At 34.3% G+C, this 11,426-nt stretch overlaps 1 protein-coding gene across 1 annotated transcript in view; it reads right to left on the bottom strand.

Annotated features, from left to right (window-relative positions):
- Nucleotides 1-1,520: 1,520 nt before the first annotated feature.
- Nucleotides 1,521-11,426, bottom strand: part of PPP1R3A (protein phosphatase 1 regulatory subunit 3A) — a gene marked incomplete at both ends in the record, with an annotated part of 54,721 nt that continues 44,815 nt past the window's right edge. The window contains 3 exons of the mRNA XM_079786230.1: nt 1,521-3,875; nt 5,777-5,901; nt 5,998-6,056. Coding sequence (XP_079642356.1) covers nt 1,521-3,875; nt 5,777-5,901; nt 5,998-6,056 — 2,539 coding nt within the window. The remainder of the gene's footprint in view (nt 3,876-5,776; nt 5,902-5,997; nt 6,057-11,426) is intronic.

Here is an 11,426-nt window from a genome sequence, read left to right as displayed (position 1 = left end):
ATATGCAAGTGTTACTCATTGGATTTACCTTTACAGGTAAATAAACAAAAAACATTTTCTTTCTGGAGATCAATGCTATATGCTCTATGAAAAAAGTTCCTATGGAAAAAAATCACCCAAAGGGGCCCCCTCAATGTGACTCTTTTACATACTCCTGGCTAAGTCATAAGTGTCAAAGTGCATATTTATGCCTCCTCTTGAGGACTAGCCTTTCAGGGTATCAGAGAGAATGCTCTGCCATAGAACAGAGCACAGGGCTTTTCATATAGTAGTCATTCAATAAATGGTTATGTAAATCAACTGTATAAGGATCTTTGCATTATCCCCTTGTGACTAAAATAACTAGTTCATTATTTCACAGACTTAGACATAGATAATAACAACAGCCCAAACCACTGCTATTTTGGGTCATCTCCCTCAGTAGATTTCCATATTGCTTATGTGCCTAGTTTACATTGTGAGTTATTACCTAACAACCTGATTATTATATAATAAATATCACCAGTGATTAGTTGTTTGTTATCTAAATGCATCTGGAAGAAGAATTCATTGTATTATAATGAGAAAAGATTAAAAACATTTTTGAGGACAAAAAAATACTACCAAGTAGAACAGTTCATTTGGAAGAATTTTAAAATTATTACTATTAATTAAAGTTTTATAGGTACAATTCATTATAAAGCAATGTTTGTAGAACTTTTAAATTTTCAACTTTGAATAATAGTTGACATTGAAATCATTCAATTATGTTACACAGTCTCTCTTTATAAGAGAAAAGCAGATTAAAAACAGGCCACCCACAACATTTTGTGGAATTGAAAGGTCATATCCAAATTGTTTCAGTCTTTCTCAGATTTGGTTTATGAATGCCCAGCTTTTGTAGGTATAAAGGAGGTGAAAGGTATGTGTATGTGTAAAGTATTATTTAAGCAAGTCACGTGTTCCTTCAATTTTAGTTCACATATCTTAATATACATGTGTGTTGTTCTTAAAAATCTTAAATTGAAGTTGAAAGGTTTGATCAAAATGTGATGATAAATGATACAGTGGTAAATGTAAATTTCATGGCCAATACTGGAAAAAAAACAGTAAAAGTCCCCTGCTGTTGTCCATGTTTTATCCATTTTTAAAAACCATAGAGGGAAAAAATACTCTCAGGGGGGGAAAAATGAAGCTTTACTGCAAAAGTAATGAATGCAAGAAATGGCACTTGAAGTGGTGAAGAGACGTGAAGCATTGCAACTTCACAGCCTGGGAAGGAGCAACAGCTGTACCTAATTTCAACCTGACGTGCTTCAGATCTCATATTCATATAGGTATTTAATGATCCAAACATAATGGTCCTATATAGGATAATTACTTATATGAAGGAGCAAACTTCATACGCATTCCATTTTAAATGATCCTTTAAGAGGAAAAACTGCACTGGCTCTTTGAATAATGAATAGTCTTTTTCAGTCACCCAAATGTTTGGGGCTAAATAGCTTATCTTTGACGAGAGAGTAATAATAGAGCTGAGGCTACTTCTTTCTGACAGACTCTTTTTGTCTCCCCCCTTCCCAGGATAGCCAGTACAAGGATAAAAGGTAGAAGGCCAAGCCAATCATTAAGTCATACTGGTAGATGGTTACAAGAAATATCAGAAACAATAGGAAATAAGATATTTTTGAGTTGGTGTATTTCAAAAGCAGAGACTGACTGCTTTGAGCTTGACTTTCGTGGGCAGGGAGGTTAGCAGAAGCAGAGCTCTCAGATTCCTTGTCACCTGAAAAACATGGTGATTGTCCAGAGTTTAGTAAGCCTTCATTTTTGTGCCTTACCTCTGCTATGTTTTCAACAGCTTCAGTGATTAAAACCACTGGCCCTACACACTCTTTCACATTGCATTCTCCTATATGTGTTTCTCTTCTGCCAACTGATCTCACTGTTCCTGAACTTTGGGAAACTTCTTCAGTTGTATCCCCAGCATACGGGTATTTGTCAATACCCTGGATTTCGCTTGCTGGATTACAATTATATTCTGATTTAGTACGAATAGATTGGAGAGTCATGGTACTACCTGTATTATCTACAGCAATTGCCTGCTCATAAGATGACACTGAAGTTTTAGCATGGTGATTGGAAACATGAGAGCCATTCTCAGATGCTCTATTAGTGTCTGCGTTTAAAGCAGACTGAATAACAGCACCTGTACCCCTTTCCTTTGATAATTCTTGGACCTGCCCGGGATCTCTATTTTCTGAAAATATTTTTTTATCTACTGGTGACATTCCCAAATTCAGTTTTGAGGCTGTTTTTTGATTGCTGCTAATGACCTGTAAGGATTCTTCTACAGATGTTATATTTCCAGTGCCACGTTTCTTCCTGTCATGTGTCTTTGCAGGCTTGTGCATAGATATGGTTTCGTCACTCTCCCTTTCATCTACATGTACATTACAAACATCTAAATATGATGTTTTTTCAAAATCATCATCATAGGTTACACCTACTGCATCTCCTTGACAAAAGGTATAATGTGAATCATCATTTCTCCCTTCATGTGGATCAAACGCTGTTTCCTTTACCTCGATGGGCCTGTCACTTCGTGCCGTCTCTTGAGGTAGCTTAGCAATTACTGCTTTTTCTCCAGCAGACGTGCTTTCTAGAGTACTTTCTGATATTGTCTTAATTATATAAGCAGTACCTGCTCCTGCTTTCTCAGTAACATCACGATCAGCTAGAGAAGACAGTTCGGAGCTCACTGTTTCTTGGCAGGTAAACAATTTTTCTGTAGGAGTAGCAGTCAAACTCCTTGTATTATCTCTTTCCCCCCACGTATCTTCACAATCTGCATGTTGTTTGACCTGCTGGGTTGTATGTGTCTTACTCTCTCTTGCTTTTCCCTGACTTTCCAGAAAATTCCATCGTTTTTTACGCTGTTTGTTCTTATTCTGATCTTCAGGATTAATCCTATCTACATTTTCTTCTTCAACTTGGAAAAGATAATCATTCTTCAAAATATTTCCATTTCTTGGTGAACACACTTGAGTAGGCATCTCTCCCGAAGTAGTGCCTTTGCTAATTGAGAGATCATGCTCTGTGGTTGTTAACACCGCTTCTCCCCAACTTAGAGTTCCTCTTGGTGATTGAAATGAATCTTCTCTGATTGCCTGGTTGGGAGCTGAGTTGTCTTTACTCTGCAGAACAGTTAGTCCTCTGCTACTAGCTCCAGTCTCTTTCACACTTATTTCAGAGTGGCTTATCTTTTCTTGGTCGTGTAAGATTGATTGAAGATTTTTGCTTTGTTTTTCATTAACACCCAGATGCATTCTTTGCTCCTCATTCTTACCATTTCCATAATCTTCCTTGGAAGAGCCCTTTTCTATTGATTCTTCCAAATGGAAATCTCTTCTTAAACATTCCAAATCTTTCATTTTAATTTTCACAGCTCCTCCTTCATGTTTTTTATTAAGGTTGTCTTCCATTAGTTGATCCGAAGAGGGACAAGATATTTGCACACCGACTCTCCTTTGAGCTGGATTGGCGTTATCATCCAATACTTCTTTGTTGCTAATATGCAATTGCACTAAGTCATCACTACCAGTATTTCCCAATGATGGCTTGATTTTTCTCATATCTGAAGTAATTTCCTCTGAAGGTTGATGACTACACTCATTTCCTGAGAAATATTTTTCATTGCTATAAAAATCTCTCTTTAAGGAGCTTTCTGCTGATGAACTTGGAGACAAAGTCCTTTTAAGGAAGTCACTGTATACTTCATCATGAATATGCTTCTTCTCTAACACCTCACCTGTATTTGGAAAATTGACTGGATCTGTTGAAAATGTATTCTTTTCATCTCTGGAAGCAGTGCTTCTTATTAAGTCTTGATTTATCTTAAGGAATAAAAACAACAAGAAATAATGACCAACCGATTTTAAATATACAAAATGGATTAGATAGGTTTCATTAATTTGGCTACTGATTATCCGGTAAATTTCCTTGGCTCATTTCATTTGTGGATTTAGTACAAATTCTGGAAGCTAGGTGTTTTGGGGGGATCCTTGCAGGCTATGACTTGGGAATCATATTAATAAGAAAAGGGGCCAAAATTAATCACTCTCCTTCCCAGCTTCCAAATATCACATTGTATTATTCAGCTATTCTTGCTTGTCATTGCACTTTCTCCTCACTTAGGATATACACATTGATAGCTCCATGCTAATCAATTAGAGAGCAGCTTCCTGGGTGCCCTTTGCTGCATTCACACTTGCTGTAGGTGCCCCTATTACAGTTTCTCTTATTAATATGTTTTCTGCAAAGCCTCTGCAAACTATTAATAGCAAAACGTCACTCAAAGAAAAGTGAGGGAGTTAATGTCTCTGCAAATTCTGTTTTAATGACCCTCTGCCAACTGGTACTCAAATGTATTTGAGCTCTTCAGTGATGCCAACTGTCAGGATTTAACAGTGAGATGCCTGTGTGTGTTTTTTTTTTCCCTCTCCTCATAACTGACATTTGCATGATCTCAATAATTATATGCAAATCTTACGTTTTCCCCTTCTTCTCACATAAGGCTCATGTTACTTGTCAACTGCACAGCTGTCTTGTAAGCCAATGCCTGTGGGTTCCACAGATTTGGTTGTATTTCCATCTATTATAGAGCTTCATTGTTTTATGCATTAATGTCAGCATGGAGCAAATTAGCTTCTAAATTATAGCTCCCTGTTCATTTATTGGACATTCAATCTCAGTAACTTCTAAACAAACTTTTATATTTGAGCCTGCTCATTGTAATGAGATGTATTGGTGAAGTATGTGATTTTTTAAGGCTCTTTCATTATATTCTGTTGTTTGAAAAAAAATGGCAATGTTAACTTTCAGCTGCTGAGAATTCTCACAATGGGTGACAACTTTGTAGTTTTTTAAAGTTAGAGTAAAGTAAATTGCATACTTCAGTGATGCAGCTTCCATATCACTATAGAAAAGGGAGAATGTGTGGGGAAAAAAGGATGAGCTTTATTTCTTTTCTGTTTCAGCCCTGACACTTGAAAAAGCAAATTTTAATCTTGGATGATTATGAATCTATGTATTTTAATGACAAGAGCTCCAACCAACTACAGTAAAGGATAAATTACATTATATGATTCATTTCTCTTATTTCTTCCTTTGTAATAAAAATGCTATCTAAACCATCCCCCCAAAATTCCAAATAGATTGAATGTTCACCAAGTGTGAAATTTATAACAAATATAATACTACATTTTACAGTACTGCACTTGTTTCCTGTTTAAAAATATGGCACAGGATATTTTCTTCTTATTTTGTAATTTAATACTGTCCAATGATATAGAACATTGAGATTCTCACAAAGATGTAAGTAAGAAAAAATGCTGCTAAATGCAATACTTGTCGTGCTGGACAGAACCCTAACATCATCTAGTGCAGCCCTCTCATTTTACAGATAAGTTTATGCTAAGTGTACACTTGTCACAAAGATTAGAAATGCACATCAGAATAGCTCTACCTCTTCTGTAATTCCTACAAACTATTACTCAGAGCTTCTGGTAAAGAGATAAAAAAATGAATGCTATTAATTCACCATTGTACAGAGCAGAAGCAGCGCACTGAAATCAAAGTGTCTTGTTGATCAAGCCAGAGATGCAAGGACAGAATAGACTGTGCTTTCACATTTGCAAATTACATTAGTTGAAGCTATTGAAAGGCCAGCATTGCAGCATCTTTGAAGCATAAATGGATTCATCTTCTCTAATAACGTGGCAACCAGAGCACTTACCCTCAGCTCTAATTCTTTCCTGTCGTGTTCATCATGGTCCCTGTTTACATCTTTTACATTTTGAATACCGGTTTCCAAGTTTTCCTTATCCTCTTGGGAACAAACGATTATTGGGATATGGGTATCTGAAAAGTTAATATAATTGTACCTATGTAAGATTGTTATAATTGTAGGTTTTAACAAAAGTGACAGATTTTGTTTAAAAGTTAAAATAAGATTACCTGTAATCTTTGAATTCTCAAAGTTATTCTCATCTGATGTTACTGATGATTCTTCTTTACTGTTAAATTTAAAACAAAATGTTATACATTTTTCTGGGAAAATATCTTCTAAGTATTTCTATAAAGGGGGGATTTCAAACCAATATCAAACCAAATTAAAGTTATGTAAACTTTCATCTTTTCTTCTATTACTTTGTATATTTTTCACATAAAATTGATCCCTCAGAATGATGCAAAGGTATATATTATTGTAGAAAAGAAGTCAAAAGTAATTTACATAATGCCATATTTCTAACAAAGAATATGTTGCTTGTATTAAAACTTTAATAACCAAAATAAAAATAAAAGTAAATGTAGATTATCCCATCATTCATGAATTTAATGTTTGCAAGTGAGAACATTTTTCTCTTAGTTTAATTGATAAAGTTTTATGAACTGACAGTTCATTTGTGGCCATGGAAATTGCTTTCTAACATCCCAATTTTTAATTTTTTTGTGTTCTATCTTAATCAAAATTCACTTGGATTGATATAACATTAGCTCTTTCTTTCTAGAAAAGGAGAAGAAAAACACACTAAACTCACTAAAAAATGAAAGGCAGCTAAATTTATACACAGTTAAAAGACTTTCTGTGTGTATTGCCACAGGCAAATTTTACAACCAAGACTTCAGATTGCTCATACGAAAGCATGTATTTTCTTTCTTTAAAATGATTCAAGTTATACTCCCTTTTCTTTTGTATTCTGCATACTGATTGAGAAAGATAAATACCTTCTAATTTCAAATGTAATCTGTTTGTAGGTGTTTTTGTGGAATCATTACATTTAGATTTGTCCATGACACTCAGAAAAACAAAAACAAAACTTTAGTGAAAAAGCCCACTTTGTGAAGTTATGTCATAAGTCAATCTATCAGATTTTCTTGTTCTGTTTCAGCTGAATCTGCAATAAAAGAAATCTAGAGAGTTGGCAATGGCTGGTATGTGTAATATGTATAATAGTCTATTTTCAATAGACAATGTTGATCCAAATCCCAGGTAGGTTAATCTTATTTCAACAAATCATGAGAAAATTACAAATTCTTTCATCCAGACTAAGAAAGTAATTCAGTTTTATTTGTTTTTATGACGCTTAATTTTAAGTTAACCTAAAATATTTGGTAACTTCCAGTGGATCCATGAATGAAAATAATGTTTCTATATAAATATAATTTCATTAGTAGTATTTACATAATTGATACTGAATTAATCTATAAATCTATATTGTTTAATGACACCAATAAGTATGTAAAGGTCTATTTTTGTGGAATATAATTGTAAGCTGACACACTTTTTCTTCTCTTTAAACATAATATCTATGGTTTAAAAATATATAAACCATTAAACATCACTTAATTGTTTCTGCTTCCTCTTTATTCCCATAACAATGCAGAAAATAAATCTCACTTGTAGAGGAACAATAATAGTCATTTAAAGCCTTTTGTTTTTGCCTAACCAAAATGCTATCAATCTTTTTTTGTTGTTGTTAATCCTCACCATTGATATTTTTTCTATTGATTTTCAGAGAGAGTGGAAAGGAGGGGGAGAGACAGAAACATTGATGTGAGAGACCAGGGCCCAGGATTGAGCCTGGAACCAAAGTATGTGCCCTTGACTGGAATCAAACCCAAGACCCTTCAATCTATGAGCCGATACTCTATCCACTAAGCCAAACCAGCCAGGTCTAGCAATTATTTTTTTTAACTCAATTCTCTAAACTATCTCATTTTAAAAAAATGATTGAATCAAAAGGAAATGACCCTGCTTTTAATTCATTTTGGGGACAAATAATTAGGTAACATATTTTGTATTTATTATACACAAATATAGGGGGAATATTAGATTCAGTGATAAATACAAAAAAGAGAAGCTGAAATAGATGAAATTTAATGTCTATTAAAAAAATTAATGGAAGATGTGTAGTAAGAATTCCAATTAATAAAATTGTATCAAGACATAGAAAAACTGAGAAATATACCATGTTCATAGATAGGAAGAACGTAGTATGAAGATATTCTCTCTCAAATTGATCTATTTTCAATTAGATTCTAATAAAAATTCCAATAGAATTTTTTACTAAATTTGAAAATCTGATTCTAAAGCACGTAAGTATGGGACTAAAGATAGCTGGAATATTTATGAGAAAGAGCAGGAAGGAAGAAACTACCTTTTAAGAGATTTTTTGAAGATTTATTTAAGACAGCTATTTTGGCACAGAGACAGATGTGAAACTCAGTGATAGATCTAAACATACTGAACTTTGGTATACGACAAACATAGCATGTCAGACAGCAAGGAAATAAGGAACTTTTTAGTAAATTGAGATAGGGAAAATGCAACTCTTATGGGAAAAGATGAAATTACCACACCATATATTCAAAAATCAACTCAAGATCAATTACTATCTTAAATGTCACAAACCTTAAAATTTTTAGTAGAAAATAAATGTAAATATCTTTCAGATCTCAAAATAAATTATCAGTTGAACTTTCTCAAAATTTGAAACTTGTTCATTAAAAGATATCCTATTTCTGGGTGGTGTTTTGGGATTCTTAGGATATATTCCTAGAAGTGGGGTCAAGGGGTCAAAATTGGACATCCTTTTTAATTTTTTGAGGAAACTTCACATTGTTTTCCACTGTGGCTACACCAGTCTGCATTCCCCTGGCAGTGTACTAGGGTTCCCTTTTCTCCACATCCTCTCCAGCTCTTGATTGTTGATTTATTGATGATAGCCATCTGGCAGGTGTGAGGTGATACTTCATTGTCATTGTAATGTGCATCTCTTTGATGCTTAGTGACGTTGACCATTTTTTCATGTCTCTTGGCCATTCATATATCTACTTTGGAGAAGTGTGTATTGAAGTCCTTTGCCCATTTTTCAATTGGATTGTTTGTCTTTCTTTTGTTGAGTTATATGAGTACTATACATATCGTGGAAATTAACACTTTATGAGATGTATCTCTAACAAATATATTCTCTCAGACAGTGGGTTCCCTTTCCATTTTGAAGGTGGTTTCTTTTGCTGTGCAGAAGCTTTTTAGTTGGATGTAGTACCATTTGTTTATTTTTCCCTTTGTTTCCCTTGCCCTAGGAGATGTATCAGTGAAAATTCTGCTATGTGAGATGCCTGAGATTTTTCTTTTTACATTTTCTTTTACGATTTTTATGGTTTTAAATTTTACATTTAAGCCTTTTATCCATTTTGAATTCATTCTTCTGTATGGTTTAAGTTGGTGGTCTAGTTTCATTATTTTGCATGTACCTGTCCAATTTTCTCAACACCATTTATTGAAGAGACTGTCTTTACTCCAGTGTATGCTCTTGCCTTCTTTGTCAAATATTAATTGAATATCCTGAAACACCACGCAGAAAGAATATATGCACCCCTATGTTCATAGCAGTGTTGTTTACAATAGCTAAGATCTGGAGACAGCCCAAATATCCAGTAGTAGATGAGTGGATTAAAAAAGCTGTGGTACATTTGAAAAAGGTTACATCTGTAAAACTTCAACAATAAAGATAATTTTAAAAAAGATATATTTATAATGAAAAAACATAAATTACAAACTTGAAGAAGATGCTTGCATTGCACAAAATCAACACAAATACATACTAAAATATATAAAGAACTCACACAAATCAATGAAAAAGCACATAGATTTCAAAAGAATCAGGGGAGAGGGGCAGACACTTCATAGAAGATAAAATGCAATTAGCCAACAAATACATAAAGAGATGGTCAGCATTATTAAAGGACAGAGAAATAAAAAGACCTAAGGAGTTGCTCTTTTATACCACTTAATTGATAAAAATTGCTATCAACAGCATAAACTTGAATCCACCCAAATGCACATTAAATGAGTAAACATAAAACTATGTCATAACACAAAAAGAATATTATATACCACTCAAAGATGATAAACCACAGAGAACTACAACAATATGAATAAATCTTACCCAAATATATTAAATGAACAGTTCCAAACATTACATCAGAGGATGTTATTTTATTATCTAAACTAAAAATACCTAAAATAATTTAAATGTATATGCCAAGGAACACATAGAATATAATAAAACTAGAGGCCCAGTGCACGAGATTTGTGCACTGGGGGGAGGGGCATTACTCATCCCGGCCTGCACCCTCTCGCAGTCCAGGACCCCTCAGGGGATGTCCACCTGCCGGCTTAGGCCTGTGGGGAATAGGCCTAAGCCGGCAGGTGGACATCCCTCTCACAGTCCAGGACCCCTCACTCCTTACCGCCTGTCTGCTTGCTGCTCCTTCCTTAGCACTGCTGCGGAGGCGGAAGAGGCTCCTGCCACCGCTGCTGCGCTCACCAGCCATGAGCCCAGCTTCTGGCTGAGCGGTGCTCCCCTTGTGAGAGTGCACTGACCACCAGGGGGCAGCTCCTGCATTGAGTGTCTGCCCCCTGGTAGTCAGTGCACATCATAGCGACCAGTCGTTCTGGTCATTCTGGTCATTCCGCCACAATGGTCATTTAGGCTTTTATTATTATAGAAGTTATATAAACAAGAAAGCCTGGTTTTCAAGATAAGGTTTTATCAGGTGGGGCAAGTTGGGGGACAGAAATGGTTAGAGTCAGTTACTGTTTTGAGCAGTTGTTTTGAAGGTGCTTATTACATTATTTATAATATTTAAATAGTTAAATTCTAGTTTTAGATAATTCTCTGGTCTAGATTAGAAGATATCTATAAATAAAATCCCACTCTGAAATTCAAGTTATCCATCATATTACCAACTATATCTAAAGAGTATAATTAAAATAACTTTAGACAACTTGAGGCAAAAGACAAACTGAGGGTTGATGATGGTAGGGCCCAGGTTTATATACAATTGTGATATAAAAGAAAGATATTATTAAATGTTTCTAGTCTCCCCTTTACGTTTCCTGAGTCCTTTTTGAATTTATTATTTATCTGTACTCCCAGTGGCTAACACAGTGCCTGACACATAATAGTGGCATAAAAAATGCTGATGAATAAATGTGTAGCATTCTTTCTACTCTCCCCTTCTTTCCATGTCTTGTGAATATCATCATAACATTGTTCTTCTCCTTCCATATTAAATTTTAATTTCAGAAAAGGATCTATATAATAAAGTAAAGTATGCATATTTTTGTATGTCTTTGTAAAGCTTCAAATATCACTCCTTCCAAAGTTCAGGACAACAATTTTAATTAAAGAAAATTTTAAACATCAAATATAAATTTAGAAATTAAAGAGTCAATAATGTCAACATTAAAATCTATTAAAATAAAAAAGTCAAAGAGAAACAGTTAATTTTCAGTGAACCTTTAATTATAAAACATATCATTTAATTATAAGAGGGGTTATTTATTCTTCTAATAGATATTTTGAATACCCACT

This window comes from Cnephaeus nilssonii (genome assembly GCF_951640355.1).
Source record: "Cnephaeus nilssonii genome assembly, chromosome: 12".
Taxonomy (NCBI): domain Eukaryota; kingdom Metazoa; phylum Chordata; class Mammalia; order Chiroptera; family Vespertilionidae; genus Cnephaeus; species Cnephaeus nilssonii.
Note: the sequence above shows the minus strand (reverse complement) of the source record. Positions and strands in the feature narration are given on the sequence as shown.